The sequence below is a fragment of the Nansenia antarctica genome (genome assembly GCF_963989245.1).
Source record: "Nansenia antarctica genome assembly, chromosome: 3".
NCBI lineage: Eukaryota > Metazoa > Chordata > Actinopteri > Argentiniformes > Microstomatidae > Nansenia > Nansenia antarctica.
Window position 1 is genome coordinate 21472135 of NC_137688.1, and position 27618 is coordinate 21499752.

Consider the following 27618-nt stretch of genomic DNA (forward strand, 5'->3'; position numbering starts at 1 on the left):
TCACTAAGTCATTGAGGTTTCTACATTCTCTCCTAATTCATCTCCTAAAGCGAATATAAACATCCTTTCCGAGGAACAAAAGGCTACAGGAAGCTGTCTTCCACTTCTGGGGTCCCAGACATTTCCAACGGTACCTCTCGCTGGTTGGTCAGGAGTTTCTCATCCTCTGGAATGGTGTCTGCTGTACCCTGGGAGATGGAGTCTGCTGTACCCTGGGAAATGGAGTCTGTCTCCTCCTCAAGAGCCAGAGAGCTGAGGGGAATAAGAACACAGGAGTCCCGTGATAAACCTTCCATTAGGTCTTTTAATCTATGACTGATTATGACTCTACATGTATGTATTTAAGGCACTGCGGACACAATATCACTCTACGGAGTCAATAAACAAACAGTATAGACAGAACTGTAATGTTAACTTAGCTTCATTCAGGTTTTTGTGTCAATATACATGTAATTTGTACTGTATACACAATCCACATGGGTAGTGATGTGTACATGGTGACATAATGCTGCCATTGTTTCAATTCCACATCTGGATGTGTGGGTGTGTGTAGAAAAAAGGACTCAGTCCTGTTGAATAAATAAGCCTCATCATCCCTGTGTGCCCCAGTACCTGGCACACGGCAGTGTTTGTGGTCAGGCAGAACCATACCTCGAGGGGCTTTCCATCTGCATGTCTGCCTCCATGCAGACTTCCTCAGGCTTGGGGTCTGGGATGGGGATGATGTACTCGTTGTATGAGGCTGTCACTTCCTCTCCGTCTGCCTCCTGTCTGAAGTCTCCAGTGCTGGGGTTCGAATTGGGGTCCTGAGGTGTGGCAGGGGCAATGGAGGGGGCGAAGGCCGGGTTGGGGAAGGGCGAGGGCAGTCTGGGTTTGGTGCGTGCCACTGCTGGATGGTCACTCTTGAAGAAGCTGTCGTTGACCTGGCAGTATCTCTGTGCCAATCAATCAATCAATCAATAGATCAATCAATCAATCAATCAACCATCAATCAGTTATGTAAGTGATCATGCACTTAAGAGTACAGTACTGTATTCATTCAATGACATTAACATGTTTATATTCAGTACACACACATTATTAGATATCAGTGGCTGTTAGGCACTGTTATGCAGCCAGAGTGATAGGCAGCTGTGGTGATACTATGTACAGAAAGAAGATACCTTTTTATAGCTGTCTGTCAGCAAGTTCCCCATCGTGTGGACCAAAAAGGAGAAGTCTGGTCTCTTCTCAAACTTTTCATCCCAGCACTTCTGCATGACATCATAACTGGAAGATATGCCATAAAAAATGTATTTACAATCTATAACATTTCACAAAAGCAGAACCATAGGGAGAGATATTTAGGCCTTAAAGAGAGATGGTGATAGTTTCATGGTCAGACCTCAGTCGAAATTATATAGCTACGTATGTGTTTCAAAATACATATATTTCAAATACGTGGCGTGCCTGATGGGCGGGGTTTACATTTTGAGACTAGTCCACTGGCTCCACTGTGCCAGGCAAGCACAGCAATGTATTTTAAATGATTTTAAATATTATTTGAACTGTGGTCAGGTCATGGTAGAGACTTACACTTCGTCCGTGGCGTGGTTAGGCTTGGACATGCGGTAGCCTCTCTTCAAGGCACTGTAGAATAGCTCGTTCATGGGCAGGTCAGGGTAGGGTGTTCCTCCTGTCAGAACACCAACCATTTAAAAGCTGACTGTAAAAACACTTCAAAAGGTATCTTAGAATCACCTATCAAGTCTCAATAGCCATCTCTTCTCCCATAATGCCCTACTGAGGACAAATATGGAATGGAATGGACTTTATTTGTCATTGCTACAGTACAGGTACCAAACAACGAAATTTAGGAGGGGTGGCTCCCCTGGTGTTTAGGAAAGGAAAAAGAAAACACATTTTAGAAAGAGCATAGATGCATAAAATCACAAGAAGGTAAGGAGCTGGTTTACATCAATAAAGGCTATGTACACAATCCACTGTACTATGCTGCACAGATAGTCAACTAGGGTTGTCATATTGCACAAAAAGTATTTTTTCACATTATTTTAAAGTGTCACAGTTTGCAGGCTTGAAAATGTACATGTTTGTGCCTCAGCACTAGCTGCCATACAATCCGTCCGGACTGTCCTGGGCCCAGAACTTAGGCCTTTTCTGTGTTCAGGGCCTTGACGGCCCTGTGGTAGAAGCTGTTCTTCAGTCTGTTTGTCTTAGCGGCCGGGGTCCTCTACCTCCTGTTCGAGGGCAGCTTGACAAAGTGTTCGTGCCCAGGGTGGGTCGGGTCCTTGGAGATCTTGGAGGCCCTCCTGAGACAGCGTGTTTTGTACAGCTCCTCCAGAGAGGGGAGGGGGGCGCCGGTGATCTTCTGTGCTGTTCTCACGACTCTCTGTAGCTCGTTTCTCTCCGCTGTTGTGCAGCTGTGGTACCAGTTGGAGATGCCGAAGGTGAGGATGCTCTCCACTGCGCCGTGGTAGAAGGCCACCAGTATCTCCTGCTTGTTGTGTTGTTTCCTGAGGCATCTCAGGGTGTATAGCCGCTGTTGTGCCCTCTTGATGGTGCCTTTAGTGTTGTCCTTCCAGGCCAGGTCATCCCGCATGTTGTGTCCCAGGAATCGGAGGGTTGAGACTATCTCCACGCTCTCTCCGTCGATGAGCAGGGGCTGGATCTCGGACTTTTTCCTCCTGAAGTCTACGATGAATTCCTGGGTCTTTGACTTGTTTAGCAGCAGGTTGTTAACCTTGCACAGCTTGCTCAATTGCTCTACCTCATCCCTGTACGCCGCCTCGTCCCCCCCCGAGATACATCCCACCACGGTGGTGTCGTCTGCAAACTTTACGATGTAGTTGCTGGGGTGGATGGGGGTGAAGTCGTGGGTGTAGAGGTTGTAGAGGATGGGGCTTAGCACGCAGCCCTGGGGTGACTCAAATATTGAGGAAAATTCTAATTTTCTTTCCCACAAAAAAGGTTCTCCACTCAGTTTCACACTAGATATACAACTCATATGCTCAAAGGGTAGTCTTGTTCTCAGGGTAGTTTCAAAAACCTCTCCAAAGAAATCTAAAATTCATTGATTATAAATATTGACTGTGGCAATAACAACGGGAACACATCTGACTCTCAAGGCAACTGAATGGACTAATAATAATTAAACATGCAAACTGTCATATCCTATTCAAACAACCTTATTGCCGGGCCTGTTTAAACATAATATGCAGTAAACTGTATGTTATGTCCTTTATAATGACACTTTACAGTACAAATAAACAAACACTGATGTGTCATTCAAAGTTCAGCTCTTTGGCGCTTGGAGCTAGATCTCCAATAAACCAAAATTAACTCCAGTTCCCCTAAGCATTTCCTGTTTGGATGAAACAATAATCGCTTGTCTTCAATCGAGTTGCTAATTCCCGCTTCTGTCCACTTACCCAGAGTGAAGATCTCCCATAGTAGGATCCCAAAGGACCAGACGTCGCTCAGGGTGGTATAGAGGTTATGAAAGATGCTCTCAGGGGCCATCCACTTCAGAGGCAGGAAGGTCTGAGAGGAGGGGTCAGGGGTCAGTCAGCATGACACAAATGGGATATATGGGATAAACATGCATGCAACATGCTGTATTGAGGATGTACTGTAGGTTCATGTCATGTATAACCGACCTCTATGCATTCATTCAACCTCTACCGTCATTAAAAGCAATATAAAACCAGATGACATTACATTATCTTTAGTGAAAATACAATGCAATATCTGACACAATGTGAATGCCTTGTTCCCTGGATGGGTAAAGGTGGTGACCCCCCCCCTGCCCCTCAACCCTGATACTTACACTGCCTTTGGAGATGTAGTTGGAATCATGCATGATGTCCCTGGCTAGGCCGAAGTCACAGATCTTCACCAGCTTCCCCTCACAGATCAGCACGTTCCTGGCCGCCAGGTCCCGGTGGACACACTATGGAAACCAGACAAACCAGGGAGCCCTTATAAGACTGTTCACCACGGGGTGAGACACATTCTATACTTACTTCCTACATCTTTACCACCTTGCATTTCAAAGCTAAATGTTGAAAAAGGTCAAAGGTCAGTGGTCAGTGGTCGCTTAGGTAGTGGGTTCGATTCCTGCTGGGACCATATATACCGAAATGTATGTAATCATTGCAATGTAAGTCGCTTTGGATAAAAGGGTCAGCTAAATGGCATATATTATTATTATATATTGTCAAATGAAGGAAGGTTGTAACACAATAACATACGTTCTTGGAGGCCAGGAACTCCATGCCCTGGGCCACCTGGTAGCTGAAGCCAACCAGGTCTGTGTAGCTGAGGATCGGGGAGTCACTGATGACCATGGCGGAGTCCACTCTGGTCTGACCTGGGGGTGGTCAGTGAAAGGGGTGGAAGAGTTCATTCATGAAAAATTTTCACATTTTCAGATGCTGCATTTATATAGAATAGTATTTTTCAAGGTACCATTGCTGCCATTATAGACCAGATACGAAAACTTAGAATAAATATAAAATAAATGACTTTTCAATATACAGTCCATATATATATATATACAGTATATACATAAGTACATATACACTCACTGAACACTTTATTAGGAACACTATACTAATACTGGGTCGGCTCTCAAAACAGCCTCAATTCTTCATGGCATTGATTGCACAAGATGTTGGAAACACATTCAAGCTGTGAATCTCACGTTCTACCACATCCCAAAGGTGTTCTATTGGAATCAGATCTGGTGACTGGGAAAGCCACTGAAGAACATGTTCATGTTCATGAAACCAGTTTGAGAAGACTTTTGCTTTGTGATATGGTGCATTATCATGCTGGAGGTAGCCATTAGAAGATGGGTACATTGTGGCCATGAAGGGATACACATGGTCAGCAACAATACTCAAATAGGCTGTGGCATTTAAGCGATGATTGATTGGTATTCACAGGCCCAATCTGTGCCAAGAAAACATTTCCCACACCATTACACCACCTGAATGAATGAGAAGGTGTACAAGTGTTCCTAATAAAGTGTCCGGTGAGCGTATATTCCATATACACTACCATGTCTCAGCCTCATGTGCGTCCCATATGTCTGGCACTGGTTGTCTTACAGGCCTGAGCGTTTTATATATACCCTATATACACACTATATGGACAAAAGTATGTGGACACAATTATTGTCTGGGGCTGTTTTCATGGTTTGTGCTAGGCCCCTTAGTTCCAGTGAAGGGAAGTCTTAATGCTACAGCATACAATGCGATTATTTGGTCTGGGAGAACATGACTGGCCTGCACACAGAGCACTGACCTCAACCCCATCGAACGCCTTTGGGATGAATTGGAACGCCGACTGCGAGCCAGTCCTTCTCGCCCAACATCAGTGCCCGACCTCATTAATGCTCTTGTGGCTGAATGGGAGCAAATCCCCACAACCATATTCTAAAATCTAGTAGAAAGTCTTCCCAGAAGAGTGGAAGCTGTTATTGCAGCGAAGGTGGGACCAACTCAATTATTACTACTCGATCTTTTCAGTTTGTAAAGCGTCTTTGAGTGTCTAGAAAAGCGCTATATAAATCTAATGTATTATTATTATTATTATTATTATTATTATTATTATTATTATTATAACTCCATATTAATGCCCATGGTTTTGGAATGAGAAGTTCAACAAGCACATATGGGTGTGATGTTCGGGTGTCCCAATAGTTTTGTCCATATAGTGTATTTAGTATACAGACGGTACACTTTGGCTGTGTCTGTTCTCTTTCCTCTATTTAATAGAGTCTATTACTACAGCATATGCTAGACAGGGGAGGCTGGTGGAGGTAGAAATCGGAGGACAGGGCTCATTGTAATGCATGGAATGTAATGAGGAACAGCATCAAGTACCATTCCTTATTCTGTTCCATGACTAACAATGAGTCCGTTCTCCGATTTCTACGTCCACCAGCCTCCCCTGTACTCTATGTACAGTAGAAGAAGAAGCAGAGGCCGGGTCTGGAGCCTCTGTACAGTACCTTGGTCCTGGTAGGGGTCCTGGTGGTAGGGGGACTCGTATGGACAAGACTGGATGTCTGCGTATTTGATGGTGTCCTTCTGCTCCTGCATGGGTACGTAGATGGACGGCTCGTCTTTGCTCATGTCCATGTACCCTCCGTCATACTCGCTACCGAACGACACATAGCTGCAAAGATGTTTGGGACGCATGAGGATTAGATTCTATTTCACTCGATAGCATTCGATCATATTGGTGGAAATGTATTCAACATTTCTTAAGTGGGCATGTCCACACTCAGTGTCTATTCCTGCCTGCAGTAAGAAGCCCTTGTTTAAAGCTGGTAAGGTCTTCCAGAGAGTGTTTAATCTACCTCCAGCAGCCTCCCCTGGAGTGAGTGCTCACCCTTTCCTCTGACTGACGGGGCTGCTCCCTCCAGAGACGCGGCACCCAGAGTCCTCCTGGTTCTTCTCAGCATAGTGCTGCAGAAACGAGTGCTTGTTCCTGTGCAGGTAGTCTACCAAGTCGCCATAGCGACAGTACTCCGTCACCAGGTAAAGAGGGCCTGCAGGGTTAAAGGGTCAAGTCATTGAAATCATTTATTTTCAGCGGTGAATAATAACATTTCACGTGCCGTTGTGTATACCTATCTATATTCGGGCATATATTTATATTGGTAGACATTGAATGTATTTCATTGCAGAATGGGGATGTTAGCAGGGGGCTCACCCTGTTTGGTGCAGGCCCCCAACAGGTTGACGATGTTGAGGTGAGGTCCCAGGTGACTCATGATCTTCAGCTCTGACATCAGGGCCTGGGTCTCGCTCCTCCTGGCTGTGGCTGAGGAGCACAAGAACACAATGTTGTTTGTCTTTGCTGTTGTGCAGCTGTGAGTCATGAGGTCGGAACTGTTATTCATCCTCATCTGACTCATGCAACCATGTTGAAGACCGTTATCAAGCCGACAGTATTATTATTGTACGTGCTGGTTGATGCACACTGGCCAACACACATGAAAGAACAGACGGCCCATTGTTTCGCTTACATTTCAGCATTTTCACTGCCACTTTTGTGCTGGACTGGGAATGACCGATACCATACGCGGTCGCCTCGACCACTCTGCCAAATGCTCCGGACCCAAGAGTGCGACCTGGAACACAACACAAATATTGACCAAGCCATAAAAACTACAGGTTAGGGTTGCAGGTCAGAATATCAATTATCCAATGACAATCAATGACGCAAACATTAAACAGAGACTATTTTCCACTGCAGTGGAATTATAAATGCTATCCCTTACCCAGCACCAGGCTGTCTCTGGGCATCTCCCATGCCAGGTCATAGGGCAGGTGGATGGGGTCAACATAGATGTACTCATGGCCATCCAGGCTCACCGATTCTATCACCTTCCACCTTATCTCATACCGAGGCTTCTGGGGCCAAACACACAAGAGAATTAGAGAGAGAGAGAGACAGTTAGAGAGAGAGAGACAGTTAAAGAGAGAGTTAGAGAGAGAGACAGTTAGAGAGAGAGTTAGAGAGAGAGACAGTTAAAGAGAGAGTTAGAGAGACAGTTAGAGAGGGAGTTAGAGAGAGAGACAGTTAGAGAGAGAGTTAGAGAGAGAGACAGTTGGAGAGAGAGTTAGAGAGAGAGACAGTTAGAGAGAGAGAGAGAGAGAGAGAGACAGTTAGAGAGAGAGACAGTTAGAGAGAGAGACAAACAGAGCCATGAGTGTTTGACAACTGTATCTGACTTTTCCACAGGCGCATAGGTGCTACTGTACTGGCTCACCTTCCTCCACACAGCGACGAGGATGATGATGGAGATGATGATGATGACCATCAGAGCTAGAACCGCAGCCAACACTGCCACCTGGGAGAACAGGGCTGGAACTGAACAGAGAAAACACACACACACAGGACATTAATATCCAGCTGTATCACAGAGTTCATTCAGCCTTCGATATAACATTCACACAGGACATAAACCAATGGTTATAAACACGGTCACATTTCATAAGGTCCAAGCTGAAACTACAGGGGAGAAAATACTGGTATACACAATACATAATACAGAGAGTATATAACATTCACAATACAAAATGAGGAAGTACAGTCCTGTACCCTTACAGTACTTACTGTTGAACACCAGTTTGACGTCTCGCCGCCTGATGCCCCCCTCGTTGCTCGCCTCACAGCGCACGACCCCCTGCTGCGGCGTGTGGAAGGTCACCTGACTGCGCACCTGGCCGATCTTACGGCTCTCGTTGTAGCTGACGTTGGTTTGGATGCTGAGGGTCTCCGGGTCCGCCACCAGAGGCTGCCACGCGGTGGTCCGGTTATTGCACCTGAGAGAGGATGACACAGGAAGGTCACAAGGAAGTCACAATTGGTGTCTCAATATACAGTGCCCTCCATAAGTAAGCCCTGAAATAGGGGGACTATGCATAAAAAAGGGTTGTAATGTCTAAATGGTGAAACCAATCTGGAAAAAAGAAAACGTTGAATTAAAGCTGATAATGTCTACTTTAACCTTATAGTAATGTTTGATTTGAAACGATTTCATATCCTGACTCGCTAAAAGAAGACAAAGTGCTTCCTCTTTCCAAACACTTTTGGATGGCACTGACTGTAGGCAGCTATGCAGGTGTGTCAACGGTGTCAGGTTACAGTATTTGGATGAAGGTATATCAAGCGAATGCACTCACAGCATATGCCACCTTAGAAACCCATGAATAGGAGTTTTCATCCAAACTAGATCTTAACAGCTGCCTGGCATCTGTTTTGTATATTTCAATGACGAAAACTCCAACAGAAAACATCAACATCAGTGTGTGTAGTCTGCCCTCTAGTGGTCAGTAAGGTCCAGTGATGATAATAATGATGATGATGAATGATGATAATGACATCACTCACTTGAGCATGCTGTCACAGCTGTACCACTGGATGGTGGGGGAGGGCACCCCCTCAGCCACACATGTCACACCGTGCCTCTTCCCTGGGAGGTGTTGATCCACCAGTTCGGTGATCTGAGAGGAGACTGGAGAGAAGGATTGTGGGGGTCATTTACCTCAGTGTTTCCAAAATGGTCTGTACTGTATATCTCCTTGTGGGTAACAGCCATTTCCTCTGTGATGAGGTAATATTCTATGACTCAGTTGTGGCCAGCAAATGGAATTGTCTACTGGCTCACCCGTAGGCAGACAATGTCAAACGTGGCGGATTTAGTGAGGTTATCTTGGAATAAAGTTGGTTTGGAAACTATTCATTTAATAAGGGGCACTACTTACCCTATTAATCTACTGATATAGTTAAGAGGAGAATCTGATGAAAACAGGGGTGTTTACATTTGTAGCAAGGGCCTCTCACCTTTGACCTCCAGATCAAAGGTCACCTCCTTGGTGTCATCTCCGTTGGCAACAAGAACAGTATAGAGGCCTTTCTGTTCCATCCTGATCCTCACTAGAGTCAAAGTGGTGACGTATCTGAGATAGCAGGGTGAACCACAACCACAACACAACCACACACGGTTAGAACATATCGTACAGGAGACACATTGAGCAAAAGTGTCAAATGCCCTATGCGGAGATTCCACTTGCATGGTATGCCAATGCAGCATGTTAGTCACTCATTGCATCACACTGCGTCACTCATATACAGTGATGTGAATAACGGCGTTAAAATAAACGGCGTTACTAACGGCGTTACTTTTTCAGTAACAGGTAATCGTATTAATTACTATTTCCATCGTTATAACGCCGTTACCGTTACCGGTAATTCAATGCGGCGCGTTACTACAGAAGCTTCTCATTGTCATCCGACCTCAGTCACAGCTGCAACGGTGTTTTTTGTTTGTTTGTTTGTTGGGGAGGGGAGGGGCGAGACAACCGCTTAAGTGATCATGATTGGCTATGGTAGAGAACATTTCATGGTAAGCCAACCATAAGCCAACCATAGTTCAGTGTCAACACTTCATATTGGCTAGGATGGTTAGATGACTGGGTTGGCTGGATGAATGAATGCATGCATGGATGGATGAGTGTTAGGAAGGAGTGTACGGATGGATAGATGAATGAATGAATGAATGTTTAGGAGCTAAAGTTGGATTTGTCCAAGAAATTCTTGTCTAATTTTTTCAGTACTACTTTAAAAGCACTTCATATTGTTTAACTGTTTACTTTTGTTGTGTTGAAAATACTTGAAGTTACAGTATATCTACCAGTTGTCTGAAGTTGTGTGACAGTTTGATTTATTTAATTTACACTACAAAGATTTAAAAGCACTTCATATTGTTAAATGTTTACTTTAAAAAGTAATGCAATAGTTACTTTTCCTAGTAACTAGTTACTTTTATAATGAAGTAATTCAGTTACTAACTCAGTTACTTTTTGGGATAAGTAACTAGTAACTATAACTAATTACTTTTTTAAAGTAACGTGCCCAACACTGCTCATATATGGTATAAACATATTATGTAAACAACCAAGATGGCGCCGTGGGAGGCCACCATACTTTTTTGCTTATTTTATTGTTATTTTGTGTTATTTTACCTTCTAAAGTGGCTAGCTACATCAGTTATGACAGAAGCTTAAGCTCACAGTCACTTTACTATGTCCTGTACTTGACACTTTTTTATTATCTTGAATTATGCCTAGTGCCTTATTGTCTAATACTGCTAATTGTAAATAATCTTATTTGTCACTTATGTCCTGTACTATTGTCACTTTTTTATTATCTTGAATTATGCCTATTGCCTTATTGTCTTGTGCTGCAACGTCAGGAATCGAAGCCTACGAATTTTACTCTCTTACACTTGTGTAATGTGACGTAACAATAAACTTGAAACTTGAAAAACGTTTAACTCATTGCTAGCTTTCTCATAGATAGTCTTAGTCTGTCTCTGGTTCTTCCCTTGTGTTGACTGATTTAGCCTTGCTGTGTGAGAGGATTGTATTACCTGCGGTCTAGGGCTTATCTGGTGTTGACTGATAGGGGGAAGATGTGTCAGGGTGTTGATGGTGATGGTTAATAACTGCTCAGTCATGCTGTCTCTAGCGGTATGTGTTATACAGCGTACGTTCAAGATCACTAGACGGTTGTCGGACGCCACCCGGGTCATCTCACCTGGTCTCATGCTCCTGCCTGGTCCTGATGGTGTTGTCCCCGGTGACGGTGGCGTTGTCTTTGCTCCAGCGCACACGGGGAGCAGGGTACGCGTCGATCTCCACCCTCAGCTCCACGTTCTCATGCAGATGAGTAGAGACGTTCCACCCCTGAACGGACCTCAGCTCTACATATCCTCGTTCTGAAGGGAGGAAGAGGCTGTTAGTAAGAACTCCTGCAAGGACTTGTAGTGCTGTGGGGGGAAAAACAGCAACGCAACAATGAAAGTGTTGGCTAAAGCAAAGATTAGGTTAGTTAATCCTTTTGTCCTTTCAATTTCGGATCCACAACCCTGTCAGCCTTTCTACATCCCTTAGCCTCTGGTGCAATGCATGCTATCCTGTGGGCCATGATATCCAACGTGCCCTTTAAAAACGGTTTACTGTAATGTGAGAGCAGTATGTACTCAGTATTCAGTGTTTATTGCTGACTCGACACTGTTCACTGTTCACTAAGGTGGCTACAAAGCTCTCTATTTAGCCTGTTAAACTGGAGACAGGATCTGTCATTTCCAGCCGCCATTCCAGAAGTCAGAGAGAGCCAGACTCCCAGCGTGCTGGCCTGTCTCTATGAAGGAGAGCAGTTTGTCCATGATAGGTTACTGTGGGCTTTTATAAATATAACACACCTCACCGGGGATAGAGTAAGCATTCACAGAGGCATGGCTGTACAGTAAACCCTCAAAGACGGAGAGGGTGAGAGGGAAAAATGTTCAAGGCTTGTTTGTGCTAGAACACATCTCACATCTTCTTTTTGCTGACATTCAATTTGCAGGTTGTTAGATGCACTTAGCTTGAATTTGTGGTCACTTCAAAAGTCGATGGGAAAAATACCTCAAGAGTTGGTAACTCCCAAGTCTTCTCGATCTGATTGAGAATATTCTATTACACGTTTGTTTGACCGTACACTGCCAATGTATCAGCAACTATACACTGTAATTACATTTGTCAAAGGTCTGTCGCACACAAAACACAGATGTTACGTTTTTACTGAGCTCCAAAGAAAATAACAATTCAAATTTTCATTTGTTTGAATAGAGGCGCCTTTCTTACCTCATGTACAAAGGCTCATTTTATGAGGGGTGCTCTTTTTAAACGATAATAATAATCTATCCAGCCTGGGTTTGTTATTCAAAAGGCTCTCAGTGTCTCTCACCGAGGACAGTGATGTTGACGTTGGCGGAGGCGCTCTGGTCCTGGACGCCCTCGTGGACGTGACACACGTACTGGCCGGTCTCCGCCAGCGTCACCCTGGGGAAGATGAGGCAGGAGCGCATGCACATGGCTGACAGCACGTCCGTCAGCGGCTCAATGGTGCCATACTGAGGGACATAGGATAGAGGCTGTAGGTTAACGCAGGTGAGAGGCCGTCTCATTCTGGCCGTACACTGAAACACCTGACTGACCTACATGATATCAACGTATTCTCAGAGGGCTTGCTTAGGTGAGACGGTTGTCAAACTAGCTCAGATGCTACAAGTCTAACAGTATCAGAGCCTCTGTTACACCATTGGAGAGTATATCTATGTCAATAATCAGTGTAAGCCTAAAGCCTCTCCAAATTTCACCCCCATTAGCTTACTGTTGATATCAAAACCATGTGTCCTGAGTAGGATTTCAAGGGGGATTAACAATCTAGGTGTGGCTCTACATCTTGATTTAATTTACAATCCTTGAGCAAACCTCCCTGGGATTAGTGAACGGAAAGTGAAACAAAAGGTCTTGTTCTGGAATCTCCCACTCACGTCTCTGGTAGGGTATTCCCAGGAGAAGAACACCAGCTCGACGCCGTGAACGGTGCAGTTGACTGTCAGAGCCTCGCCCTGCTTCAGCACCGTCTTCGAGGCGTTGATGTAGGGGTCGATGGCCTCCGGGACTGAGACAGGAAGTGTGTGCGTGTGTGTGTGTGTGTGTGTGTGTGTGTGTGTGTGTGTGTGAAAGTGTGTGTGTGTGTGTGTGTGTGTGTGTGTGTGTGTGTGTGTGTGTGTGTGTGTGAGAGAGAGCGAGAGAGAGAGAAAGAGACACTGTTATTAAGGCACAGTGTTTTATCCAGAGAGCATACTGCTTAATAGTTTGATAGTGTCTCTAAAAATCTAAATCCAGACATTCCTCCCAGATACCCACCAACAATACTGTAGACGTAGAAGGCCTGTGACTCCTTGACCTCCCCGTCCAGCTCCCCACGGCACCCGTAGGTCCTGTCCTCGAGGGGGGCCCTGTACCCCTCGCTGGGGATGTAGACCCCCTTCAGGGGCATGTCACTGTCCCTCTCGAAGAGGGTGACGTTGATTTTGGGGTTGGTGACCACACAGGGGATGACGCCCTCATCACTGGTCTTCGTCACCATGCCATGGGAGGACTCGATGAACCAAACCTCAGAGTCTGTGTGAGGGGAGGGGAGAGGGGAGAGGGGAGAGGGGAGAGGGGAGAGGGGAGAGGACTTATTTTACACTGAAAATAAGAGAAGAACAGTGTATTTGAGGTATGAACCCAGATAATTAGGCCTAAGAGCTGTTGTGTTACGTGACTGTATAGCCTTTTACTTTAGATATCAGGGGACGCTGGTGGAGGTCGAATTTTGGAGGATAGGCTCATTGAAATGTGTGTTTGATGCCCTTCCTCTTTCCGTTCCATGCATTACAACGAGCCCGTCCTCCCATTTCTACCTCCACCAGCCTCCACTGTTCGATAGGCATGTAACATCAGTCAGTTGTCTCAACGTCAGTTATGTCTCCCTCAGCCTCAGGTTAGTATCTGGCAGGCAGGGTTTAACGTCTAACGGGGGTCTCACCTGGCACAAACACGGCCAGCTCCTTCGTCTCCTCAGTCCCGACCTCGTAGCAGACGTACACCCCCGTGTGTTTCCACATCACGTTCTCCAGCTTCAGAACACTGGTGGTGTTCCCGTCTTCTACTCTGAACTTGGGAACGTCGTCGTCATGCTTGAACCGCCAGCCAACCCGACCCCAGCCTGAACAGGTGACGGTCAGGGAGGAGTCTGCCGCCATGACAACCTGGCTGTCACTTGGGTTGATTTCCAGGCAACAGAACTCAGGGCAGAGGTGCAGAAGAGCTGCAGTCGACACAACATGGAGAGGGTCAGGCTCGGAGTCGATAGACAGAGTCTAAGGTCAAAGGTTAAGATAGCAAAAACAATGGAGATATCCGTCCAATTACACAGTGATGAGGGATATGAAGTGTCTGGAGCTAATGGGGAAGGGGGGGGGTGTAATGATGCACTGTTAATGACAGATCCAATGGACAGATCCAATAGAGGTTCTTTCCTCCCTTCTACATCAAGATACAATATTTTTCCTCTAACGTAATTTAGCTAAGGAATGATACATGTGTCCAACATTCTGACCTAGAGGCGTTCTCATCCCTTCATCACGACCTACCTGTATGATGATCATGCTCCCATGTCAAACGATGTGAATATGTATTATGTTCTATAGATGTGAATATGTATTATGTTCTACAGATGTGAATATGTATTATGTTCTATAGATGTGAATATGTATTATGTTCTATAGATGTGAATATGTATTATGTTCTATAGATGTGAATATGTATTATGTTCTATAGATAGTGGTTATTGCTCTCACCTGTGACCAGGACAGTCAGGTGGAGCGTTGCCATGCTCACACTCTTCATGGTAGCAGGCTGACAGGGGAGATGTATTCTGCAGACAGAGATCAGAACAAAAATCGAGGATGTTTCTTTTCGACAGGTGCATTACAATCCATCCAGACTTACAGTATCTTATGACTGCATAACATTCCTCTGGTGAATATTGTATGATATTCCACTTGACCTAGTGTTTAAAAAATATAAACAAAGCAATACTCCCTACCCATATTCCCTCTTACAGAGAATACGTTATTTGATAAACGTGCTGAGTGGGTCAGACATGGAGACAGCTCCAAGGTTGGAGTGCTGTGCTGTCAGAGGAGGAGGCTGATGGGGGTAGAAGTCGGAGGACGGGCTCATTGTAATGCAGGTAGAAATCGGAGGACAGATTTCTACCTCCACCAGCCTCCACTGCACCAGTGCTCACAGTCATCAGGACAGCTTCGAGCTCTAAACATGAGAATGCTGTGCACTCATAACCTCTCCTCAAAATCTCTTCGTTTGAGATATCATGATGGATGCCTTTTGCTCTTGAAAGACCAGGTGGGGGATGTCAGTAAGTTGGCAGCTCGCTGAGAATAAATCTGATGTAAAAACTGCACAATCTGTTCCTTATCGAAAGATATACAGTACCACAGAGCTGAGGCCTTTCTCATAGATAAACAGGGGATAGAACAGAAGTGGTTCTTTTACCAGGTTGCTCTCAATAAAGATGCCTGTTCTGCACACAAACATTCCGGTTCTACGTGCAGCATGAGTTCACAGGGGAAGTATGTGATGCCTCGATGCACACGGACAGAGCGATATCGGAGAGTTTTTTGTTCTTGTTTTGCTAGCATTCTGTCCGCTAACAAACGGGTCAGTGTGTGCTGCTTTGCAATGCACTCAGCAACAACAATGCTACATCTAAAACTATCCCAGTACCCTGTTAATTGGATTCTCAGTAACCTGAAGTGATTATGAAACAAGGACAACCTCTAAACAGGGAACAGCAAATCACATTTTTGGTGTTTTGTTGCTGGATAGGCTGCTATGGTGATGAGACAATACTCAAGTGTATGAAAACTCAACTCTAATATGTTACTTTAAAATGTCTTAAATATGATATCATCACTTCAGCATCTAAGGTCATTAGGGTCAAAGGTGACATCACTCATCCCTCACCGAACACAGATCAGCCAATAGAAGAGCAGGAAACCATTCCTGAGTGAACCCTTCATCATAACCTAGGTAGACAGAGGGAAGTATCTACAACTCACAGGGGAGGAGGTTGTTGATGTGGGTGGAAATGGAAGTGTGGGTGTTTGGGAAGGGGAGGGTACATGGAAGGGGTGCAGCAGGCAAGCGTCTGGAAACAGTTAAGGATAGATCACAGGCCTGTTTGCAATACGAGGGTGGGAAAAGGAGAGAGGGCGGAAGAAAGGAGTCTTGGGAAGAGAGGGAGGAGAAAAAAGAGGGGGAGGAATCCTGAGAGAGTGGAAAAATCATGAAACTGAATACATTTCAAAGCTCTTACATGGTTTTTATTTGATTATGAACTACATTGCATAATGTCTATTTGAAGACACTGAATTGTTTATTTTCTTTGTCTATAATTGAAAACACGTTTAGTAAAAAGACATTGGCTGAATGTAACTTCTCCAATTATCCCCTTCAACTTCACTCAAATATGTTTCATGTTCCTTCCTTCAAAGATTTACCATTGAACCATCTAGAGATATTTTTCAGAATGGCTGAAAGTTACTCCTTGTGAGGAACAAGGAGTGACTTTCAGCCATCCAGAAAAATATCTCTAGATGGTTCAATGGTTAACTGTTTTTTTATGGCTAAGCATACATAATACATAATCCAATAAGCAAGGCAATTGGTTGATAGTGTGTGGATAGAATTATTGCCATGACTAACTGAAAATGATACATCTTGGAGCTTTGAGAGACTGCCCGTGGCACTTCCGCTCCCCCAACTGGAGCTCTTGAGCTGTTCCAATAACATGAGTCGTCCATTTCCTCCCCCGCCTCCTGGTTCTAATAAAGACAGAGGCGTCAGAGAGCAGAGAGGAACTTGACGTTGTCCTGCGCTTGGGCTCTGTGTCAAGTTTGATTGGGTGTCTTTTTTTCGGTTCTCTCATACACACACATGCACACACGCACGTGCGCACACACACACACACACACACACACACACACACACACACACACACTCAGACAAGTGTGTACAAGAACACATACTGCACACTCTCCTCCACCCCCACCCCACTCACACACACACACACACACACACACACACTCTCCTCCACCCCCACCCCACTCACACACACACACACACACACACACACGCCCCACCCCCTGCCCTCTCCATCATTTGTGTACTGTACAGTTCACGTTCCCACAGTATTCCTCTGAAACTTTCCCAGGACCGCTGATACACTGGGGACGGTGGCAGGAGCAGGGGGGGCCTGGGGGGGTCACACTGTCCCAGAAGGCCACACGGCAGCACACTCAGAGAGGGACCCACGACCGAGGAAGCTGTGCATCATATTTTATGAACGCTGGTCACCAGTGGAAGACTGACGAATTGTCACTTGGTTACAGAAGATTCACATAGTCCTACTGTGACTAATTATGACTTTGAACATCCAGAGAGAAAAACTAAATAATGACTGTGTTACTGTAGAGATGCTGTAGCTTAAACCACAGGTAAACATTTTATAAGAAGTTACAGTTTCAGCACATTTAGTACGTCTTATTTTGGCTCTTCCAGGCCTCAGAGGTGGAAGAGAGGGGGGGAAGAATAATGTTTTTCTAGTGTGATATGAAGAGGGTGGTGTGTTTGTTCACTAGCCGGCAGTAGGGAAGTTGGCTCTGAATGGAGGCTTTTCAAGAGGAATCTGACCCATGAAAGCAGGAGCTGACAGGGACAGAGTGTCTAAGATCAGAGGGCTGGCCTGGAGGAACCCAGTAGGCCTCTGAGGAGGGTTTGGGGTTGGGGGGGGGTAGCAGAGTGGACATGGCCGTCGGGAGCTGACCCTATATATTAGAAAAACACTCTCCATGTTCATGCTTAGGGGCATAGACATGCTCCTGAAAACGCTTGACCACAGAATTCTAAGAACAAGAGGTTGATTATGATCTCTGTGGGCTAGACTGCATTGGGGGACACTGTGGTTAATGTTTGTCTTCATCCAGGTCAGACCTCTGAATGTGTAATAGACCTTTTATGAAGCGGAAAGAGGGTCAGAGGATTGGCGGAGCCGTCTCTGACAATGCACCACTGAGATATCTGCCAAGACGCTCTGGCGGAATTTCAGTAACCCTGTTGGTACCAGTTGGTCCCAGAGGAACTGGGCTGAAACGCATTGACGTGAACCACAGTAATACGTACAGAACACTAGATGAAGATGAAGCATCAGAGGAGAGCAACCTTTGGACAATGGCCAAAGTGATGTCACAATCACCATCCTAACCACAATTACTGTACAATCTTTTGCCATGGGGCACGGGAACATGTTTGTGATGTCATAAACAATCGCCATTGGTTGCATGGTTAACTGTTCTTCTTTTCTCATTGTGATGTCACAATTGAGGGATGTTTAAGTGTTCCAATATGATGTGTTCCCCAACTTGGCCATGGGGGTTGGAGGATAGGGACTAGGTGTTTATATTAGGGATGTCATGGTAATCACCATGCAGGATAAACTTGGATCCCGGAGCGTGAGTTTTCCCAGAGATGCTGGTGGGAATCTCATGCCTGATTGACCCTTCCCAGCGCTCGTTCCCAACCCCACCACACTCAAAGTGTCACCCGTTGACAAGGAAGATGGTTGTGTCCAACCCCACCGGGGGCAAGATACGTGTGCGTGCGCGTGTGCGTGTGCGTGTGTGTGTGTGTGTGTGTGTGTGCGTGTGTGTGTGTGTGTGTGTATGTGTGTGTGCGCGTGCGTGTGTGTGTGCGTGTGCGTGTGTGCGTGCGCGTGTGCGTGTGCGTGTGTGTGTGTGTGTGTGTGCTTGTGTGTGTGTGTGTGTGTGTGTGTGTGTGTGTGTGTGTGTGTGTGTGCATGTATGTGCATGTGTGTGTGTGTGCAGCCAGTAATCTGGATGCCTCTCTGGGGATTATCTATATATACTGGGCTGTGTTTTATTTAAACATCTGGCAATGATGTTGCAGTCTATGATGAGGTGGGAACCACTTTTCAAATCCTATTTGCAACCGAGCGTTTGCCTTTCTGAGTGTGTCTCGGGGGGAAGGGTCGCACTCTGAGGGAGCAAAAAAAAAACGTTAAATAACAAAAGGGAGAAACTTGTCCAAAAACCTCCCGAAACGCAGCTGGAGAACCCTGGTTTCCTGTACGGGGAAATGCTTCCCTTGTGTGGGTGTGAAGGAGTGATGCATCAGCGATGCTGCAGACCACCAAGACCACTGACCAGACACAGAGCTCAGCACAGCACCGCCAGAGAAAGAACACCAGAAGAAAAAACACACAACTACACAGAAGATAGCACCACACACAACTACAGACAGACTACAACATTACACACAACTACAGACAGAAGACAGCACTACACACAACTACAGACAGAACACAGCGCTACACACAACGCAACGCATGACAAAGTATGACAAAGAATGACAATCGACTCACCACAACATTAGACACTAACAAAGAACAAGCGTGGGACACAGTGTACTGACTTCAAGAACACCACTTTTAATGACACGACACCACAACACTGCAGCAGGGAAAAGCGGGCCTGCAGAGAGAATGCAATCAGAGAGAGTTTACACACACAGATAGTACTGTCTGTACCCTACTGTCTGTACCCTACTGATGTGCACAGGAAGTGGCCATGAACAAAACAGACGTTTACCACTTTGCGGTCGCATCTTTCCATTGCAAACTAAACTGCTCAGATAACACTTGTTATGATAACACTCGACTGAAATCTTGCACTAAAATTGGAGATCATAAAACAACTGTCACCCGTGTCATATACAACCCTTCTCTACACTTTCTGGAGCCTTCTGTAGATGACAAGGTCAGTGGCCTGGTCGGTCCCTCTGAAGCAGGGCTTTGGCATGGTCTGTGGGAAAAGATGATCCAATGTGTCCTTGTTAAAATAAAACTCTTTTTTTATCACTCCTCGGTGGAGGGACGAAACCCCCCCTGAGACAAACCTCCTGGTCCCGGAGCAGCAGACCCTTGATACACAGCTTCCACCCCCCCCCCCCCCCGCACCCTCCCCCCACCCCCACTCCCCCTTTACAAACAATCCTCTTCTCCTTAATTTGGAGGGACACTAAAACTAAGATCTTACAGGATGAACCCTGACTCCTGAGATTTTGTGAGACTCAGAGAGATTTCAGATCAGATCAAGTGCTATGTTATCAACATACCTTATTACAGTATGTGATTCCTGTGTGGTCTGTGAACTACCTTTATCTTCATTTGCTTTTACCGTGACCACTCTTATCTCAGGCTGGGAGAGTTTCATATTCCACGCCCCTATGCCTTCTCCATCTACACCCAGGGTGCAGAAACAGGTCATAGAACAACAGATGGACATCCATCTACGTATATGGCGTTTGTTTAAGATTCTTCGATTGGACTGCTTTTTAAGTGACACATTTATTATTAGAGACACATTTAGGTTTGGATCGTAGTTGTATTAGCTGCCTCAGAAGGGCCAGAGAACACAGGCTGAATCCAAAAGACTTCACGGACCATCACGGAAATGCCACACATTTTCTTTGTGTGCAACCTGCCTTGACACTGTCTGAGTCTCTTTGGCAAATGAAGTGGAACCTGTGTTTATAAAACTAAGGCCTGGGGCTGCAGAGAGGACTTTATCCTTGTCCAACAATCAGCACTAACTCAGCTATCTGTAACCCTAATGGATTCTATCCTAGGACTATTTATACTGATCATCCAGCAAGGACCATACTTATCACCCCCCAGTGGGATAGCTTTTAGCTTTCACTACACATACGACCGACTACACCAATAGATCTAGAGCTTAATTGCAGAGGTGATAGTGTTATTACCGTTGATTCACTTCAGTGTTAGCAATGTTGGAGGTGCAATTTATGATACATCACAATACACTAGAGAGGAATTAGCAACAAAAAAAGTCCCTTGCTCTACTTTTCCCCCCTCAGAAAATGCACAGCAAGGTTGCGTTAGCATGAGTAAACAGTGACTGGTGTTTCTGAAAGGCCCTTCCCTCAGCAGACTGTGTCAGGCATGTTTGGGAAGCTGTGGGTTATGGTTTGCTCCCATTTAAACAGAGTTGTAAATGTATCTGAGCAAAGGGGAGCAAAGGGGCTCTGGTAAAGCTAGTGGTTAAAGGGTAGCTGTCTTAGATGTGGCTGACGTTTGATATCAGTTTAATGAGATTATTTTCGACCCGTTTGGAAAACTCAATGAGGGGAAAAAAAGCTTAACAGTATACAAGTTCCAAAAATGACTCTTTTTTAAAAATAAAGTAGTGCTTGCTTTATCTTTAATTGAGCACATCAGAGTCCAACATTGAGACCCGTTCTTCATAATCAAATGTTTATCCCACACTTTCAAATGCACATTTAGGCTACTACTGATTGCACTTTTCTCTTTCAATATCACAGTGTGTGGGGGTCTTACCAACAGCTAGTTACTTACCTGGAAACCTGATATGATTAGTCTCAATGAAGCACATGCAATATTAACACCAGGCAACGATACAGTGAGTAAAAACACAGGCGAAGTTCCAATAAAATGTCAAGTAAAAGAACCTGATGAACTCTGATGAACTGTTCATGGGGAAGGTACCGGATATGGGGCCCTAGACAGTCACAACCCTCGCCCCCCATGGCTGGCCACTAAGCCCTTCCCATCTGGCCAGTCATGCCCCCCCCCCACCCCACCCCACCCCACTCCTCCCAAACACTTCAGGGAATAGCATCCCTCCCCCCACGCACCCCAGACCCTCCCCTGCCCCGTGAGAAATAGAGGACGCCTACACACACTCCCTGAAAAAAGAAAGAAAAAGAAACAGCTGAATACAATTACAGCTCTGACTGGCTTTCAATTCCTCTCGTTTTCCATGGCGGCTTCTAACAACACAGCAAAGAGAGAGAGAGAGAGAAAAGGAGGGGACAAAAGAAAAAACGTTTTTTTAGAGTCGTTTCAGTTTCTACAGTACAGTTTCTTAATTTGAGCATCACAGGAGTTTGTGAGTGGTCGTGGTGGTGGTGGGGGGGGGGGGGGGGTAGTCTCACAACTGATCCTTTTCTAACACATGTTCTGCCACATTCAAAAATACTTTTAAATAGATACTTACTTTACTTAACTTAATACAATTATAAATTAACCCTACTTATTATTTTTTTTAAACAGCAGAAACTTCCAATGATATTTGTATTTCCATCCCTACTGTTGGTCTCAGGAGTCATTTTAATCACAGTTTTAAGGAGAAAACTTCAATGGGTTAGTTAGTCTCCTCAGTTCAGCTTTGATCATGGCCAGCGGTCCACTAGACACACAGTCAGAGCAGACAGACAAATCCATTCAAGCTATTCAAGGGCTATTTTATCTCCATCTTCCTTTCTGTGACATTTCTTATCACTTTTAAAAGCTACAGCCTGTTTTCCTTTGCCCTCTCGTCCTATTTGGACTGACCAGAGCCAATGCCTGACATGTTTCAACTGGACCGAGGACAGTGCGCGCTCCAGAGAAAACATCACTGTTTTCAAAGGATGTGAAGGAGCCTAAAACATCTTCCTGAATGTCCTCATTCACTACCATGTCCAATAGAGTGTACAACACGACTGCACTGTCAATACAATACAGCCAACATTATCTTTTGAGGATTAGCCCAGACAGTTTTTAGCTACATATTCTGTTCTGCTTCTTAGATACTGAATAGTCATATTTTGGGCCCCATAGGGTCCTATTCATTCTGATATTTCCAAACACCTTGCAGACATTCCAAGCCAACTAATGTTATGCCAGAATCCCCCTCTGAACTGTCTGCATTAATGTTTATGTTTAAAAAAAAAACTCACTTTAATATTCTGTAAACTATATTAAAAATAAATAAATAAAGAGAAAAAGGCAAAGCAAGGCGAGGCAAGATATTTGTAGAGCACATTTCATACAACAGGGGCAATTCAAAGTGCTTTACATATAGCATTAAATTAAAAAAGAAAAAGAAAAAAGAAAAAGAAAATATTTTCAGAAGAATAATACAGACAAACCCCATCTTTAGAGAGGGATTCTTTCATAATAAGTGGGTTGGAATGTCTGCATGGTGGATATCCATTATTTCCATTGTGAATGGGGCCCAAATATACAACTCATCAGTATCTTATGAAGGAACATAATGTACCGTAACTAAAACATGTCTGGGCTAATGGACTACACCCAAGGTCAAAGGTCAGGGCCAAACTAGGAGCCATTTAAAAAAAAAAAAGTGGAACATCCCCATAAACGATAGATCTATGGTCACTTCACCACATAGCCTCCCCGCGCCAGTTCCACCCTACACTCAAACACATACTTCCTCAGCCTATGGAGCCCCTAAGGTGCTGTCAGGAAGCAATGTCACTCTTTATGGAGCCGTATTACCTTGTTATGACGGTGTTATGAGGCCTCTGTTCTGTCAGACATGATGCAGCTGCTTCTCTCAGTGTTGTGTGAGTGGGAGGGGGGGGGGGGGGGGCGGGGGAGGGGGGAGAGGAGAGAGGAGAGAGGAGAGAGGAGAAATATAAGGAGAGCTATAAGTGCGCCATGCTCCTAATGAGTCTGTCAGTGAAACGGTCAGTTGTGAGTAGTAGGGGCAGCTATTATACCCTCCACTGGCCTGACTGGAGACGTCCAGCATCTCCTAGCCCAGAAGTATGAGGAGGAAACATAATGAATCAATGGATTATTGACCACTGGTAAATGATTTATAAATGCCCCTTGGCCCACAGATAAAAGCAAGATGTGGCCTGAGCGGTGTTAATCTCTGCAGTATAGGATATAGGATACGTGTATGGCAGGGGAGGCTGGTGGAGGTAGAAATCGGAGGACGGGCTCATTGTAATGCATGGAATGGAATGAGGAACGGTAAAGTTTGATACCATTCCATGCATTATAATAAGCCTATCCTCCAATTTCTACGTCCACCAGCCTCCACTGATGCACTGCATGTAGTGCAGTAATACTCAGAGTAGAGGGCAGAATACAGTACCAGCTGCTTAACTCTTACCTACCACTGTTACTCTATATTCAGTACTGCAATTCCTGAACCTAATCTAATAAATGAGTTGGGCTTGAAGAGATAAATCACCATAGACAGCTTGTTGCAAGGACAATGTCGCCGTATTGGTTTCTTCTGCAAAACACATGGGTTTCTGTGAAGCGCCTGTCGAAGCCTATACGCTGTCTGTCTTCTGCATGGTCATAATGTGAAGCACATTGCTTCCTTTGGCTGTCATGCAGAGTAGTACGGCACAGCGCTGGGAGGGTGAGGAAACAGCTGATGACGAGGGCTTTAGTCCCGCTGCAGAGGAACGGAGCCCCCCAAGACTACGGCACGGCAAGAGGAGAGCTCCCTGACATACCAGCTCTCTGACTCGCTGTGAGAAGAAGAAAAAAGAAGAAGTCTCGTTCCATGCTATTCCAAACTATCTTCAGTTGAACTTGTGGATGTTTTGGAATTTGGGAGTGAATAAGATTTATCAGGGGAGAGGAGTTTCCGAAGCATATTGTTTTCCGATTGATACGATCTGTCTCATTGTAAAACAACGATATGAATGTGGTGTTCCATTGCTCATTTGAAATTACAGACCATTCCCCCCCCCCCCCCGCCACCCCCAATTAATTGTTTTGGCCAAACATCTCCTAATAAGATGGTGACGCGTGATCAAGGACTTCAAAGGAGAAAGGCGACAGAGATGAGGAGCCTGAGGGTGTAAAGCACATGTGAACACAGGTTCTGTCAGGGGGCGACATCTGTGTTACAGTGTGTGAATGTCTGTTTGTGACCAGAACTAAACCCCCACACCCCCCACCCCCCCACCCACACCGCCTATGCCACAGCACCGGCATACCAAGAGCTTAGCAGCTGACCATGGACCGCTTTCAGGTGCAAAACATCTGTCGGATCAAAGAACAACAACATGCCACACATATCTTTGTTATGAGATACTCTCAGTGACTTTACCAAACTGTAAACCATTCCAATCTGGGAGTCTGCAGAGTTTTGCAGTGTTTTGTCTGAGGGGATGATTCAGCCTGTGTTGTATGTCTGTCTCTCCTCTCTGGTGCGATGACACAGATACAACTCACTGGTTCACAACTCTCATCCATGACCAAGCTAAAACTCTATACTAAATGTACCAGATGGCTAGGTGTTTGTATGTGTGGATGTGGATGTATGTACATTACAAGGTTCCAGATTCGATTCCGACCCTCGACATATCCCTCCTCTCTCTCTCACCCATCCTTCCTGTCAATCTCTACTGTCCCTATCCCAATAAAGCAGAAATGGCCAAAAGATTGATTTAATATTTAAGAAAAACCCACAGAGTTCTGTCCTCAACTGAAGACTGAGGAATGTGTAAATGATAAATGATGATAGGACACATAATAGGACTCATAATGTAAATGACTGTCTCTGTGGCTGTCCAAGTCTCCCTAGCATAGAAGATTGATTCGGTGGAGGTCATGCGCCAGGGATGCAGGCCATGGATGGTTCACTGGTGAGGACCAGAGGTTCACCAAGGGTGAGTGAGGAGAGCTGTCCAAACAACCCCCTTTAGCCCCGAAGCACAAAGTGAAGAGGATACACAAGCACTCTGAAATCTGTCTCTGGCTGTGTGTGTGAATCTCTGGCTGTGTGTGTCGGAGACCCCAGGAATCCTTGTCGAACGTATTCTCTTAGTGAGAAGGTAAACAGTGTCAGAGGTCCGTCATAAAGAGATGTGTGTACAGAGGTGCCCACCGGAGAAGGCAAATGAAGGGTTGTAAAAGACTACCACCACTGTCATGTTTACACAGGTTCGTAAGGCATTCACATTCAAATGAGGGCATATTCAAACAAGTATATACTGTATGCATCACACACACACACACACACACACACACACTTACACACACAGTGATTCAGTCCGAAAGAGTGATGGTCGAAGAATGATGATGATCCATTTTTCCCCTTACGATATGAACCACTAAGCCTGTAAACTGTATATCATCTAACTACCGTAATCTTCAGACGTGAAATGCATGTTGTTATACTTCTAAGAATGTATAACAATTCAGTTAATCAAGCTAAAACCAGACATACCTGTATACATGTATGGATAGCGACAGCAGTCTATGAATGAGATTAATTCAATGACAGACAGCTACTGTATGTACAGTGTGTCACTGAATTCATCATAGTAGGCTCTCTGTCCTGACGTATTCAACGAACACATCCTTCATGTACGGTGTCTGCATGTCTCCTGTCAACAGCTGTGACTCCAACTGAGAACAACACTAAATGTGAAACTAAAAGAGAAAAAGAAAATAAGTAAAGCCTCTTACCTTCAGTGTATCAGTCCTCTGCAGTGTTTTGGCTCCTAAAGCATGGTCTACTCCCTCTGCGTGTGTGTGTCTTGTTCTCTCTCTCTCTCTCTCTCTCTCTCTCTCTCTCTCTCTCTCTCTCTCTCTCTCTCTCTCTCTCTCTCTCTCTCTCTCTCTCTCTCTCTGTCAGAGCAGTGCTCTAGTCAGTCGCCTTCAGAAGTCTGAGCAGAGGCCCCCCCAGTCGGGTCTCTCACTAGGGGTTTCGGGCTATACGGAGCTCCCTCAGATGTGCAGGGCACAGGGTAGAGGGTTAATCTCTGGTGTCCTAGGAGCCCGTCGGAGGAGGTATAGCTCTGAGCTCTGTGTTTATTTAGTCAAATCACAGCACGGAGGGGGAGGGGGGGGGTCTCCTATCCTCTCTCACAGTGATAAAGCCTGCCCACTGCTGCTCCCAGCAGACAGACTGTAACAAACACCCGCTCTGTCTCTCTCACGCCAAGGACTATGTCAGTGGTCAGTCGCTGCTATAACTCTAACACATGGAGGAGAGGGAGGGAGAGAGAGGGAGGGAGGGGAGGAGGTAGGGAGGAGAGAGAGGGGGGGGAAGGGAGAGAGAGAGGAGGGGAGAGAGAGAGAGAGAGTTGAAGAGAGACAGAGCAAAAATTGAGAAAAAGAGAGAGAACTGAGAAGGGTAAAACAACGCAAACAAATAGATCGGATGGTGTTTGTTGTTCTTAGGTGCTGCTTTGGTCCCACTCTGAATCCGTTTACATTTTGTTTTTGACTGGGTGTTCCTGCAGCAGACTGCAGCGATAGATGAGAGGTGGTGTACGGGAACTGAAGCAGGTCAGACAGTCTCTACTGGCAACAGCAGTCTGGAACTGCATCTAGCCCCCCAATAACAAGCACAACAAAAAGAAGGAGAGAGGGAGGGGGAAAAGTCCCGGCGGAAAAAAAAAACGCTTTGGCAAACCTCACAGTGGCCAGCTTTAGAAAAAGAGAGAAAAGACAAGAGAGTCGCTCTTTCTCTCAGGGAAATAACTCAGCTTCACTTTCAGTTATAACCACTCCATCCAAACAAAGTGTGTGAGAGAGAAAAACAGCAGGTTTGTGCGGGAGGTTCATATGGTGCATAGGAGCTCTGCTGTAAGCTTCCTCTTTCTCACACACACACACACACACACACACACATACACACACACACACACACACACTCTCTCATAGACACTCACACGCATACACACTCTCACAGACAAACACACACACACACACCTCTATCTCCCTCACCCCTGCTCCCTCCACGCCAGA

The 27618-nt window shown here is 45.3% G+C and overlaps 1 protein-coding gene across 1 annotated transcript; it reads right to left on the reverse strand.

The window, feature by feature from the left end:
• pdgfrb (platelet-derived growth factor receptor, beta polypeptide) lies at positions 1 to 26436 on the reverse strand. The gene is made up of 23 exons (XM_080525765.1): positions 26332 to 26436; positions 14762 to 14838; positions 13948 to 14229; positions 13281 to 13538; positions 12902 to 13032; positions 12313 to 12478; positions 11119 to 11299; positions 9364 to 9479; positions 8911 to 9034; positions 8134 to 8342; positions 7787 to 7881; positions 7295 to 7427; positions 7040 to 7144; positions 6724 to 6834; positions 6400 to 6559; positions 6017 to 6183; positions 4251 to 4369; positions 3827 to 3949; positions 3429 to 3540; positions 1576 to 1675; positions 1164 to 1269; positions 652 to 935; positions 1 to 252 (listed from the first exon to the last, which is right to left on the reverse strand). The coding sequence occupies exons 2-23, from the start codon at positions 14808 to 14810 to the stop codon at positions 84 to 86; spliced, it is 3300 nt and encodes a 1099-aa protein (XP_080381891.1). The 5' UTR covers positions 14811 to 14838; positions 26332 to 26436; the 3' UTR covers positions 1 to 83.
• Between the last annotated feature and the right edge of the window lie 1182 nt (positions 26437 to 27618).

What these genes read in the sequence shown, in the direction of transcription:
- pdgfrb (XM_080525765.1), bottom strand. Translation starts at nt 14,810, where the DNA reads ATGAAGAGTGTGAGCATGGCAACGCTCCACCTGACTGTCCTGGTCACA. An exon ending in GCTGGCCGTGTTTGTGCCAG is followed by an intron (nt 13,539 to 13,947) that starts GTGAGACCCCCG and finishes CCCCTCACACAG; the next exon opens with ACTCTGAGGTTTGGTTCATC. An exon ending in AGCTGTGACAGCATGCTCAA is followed by an intron (nt 8,343 to 8,910) that starts GTGAGTGATGTC and finishes ATCCTCTCTCAG; the next exon opens with GTGCAATAACCGGACCACCG.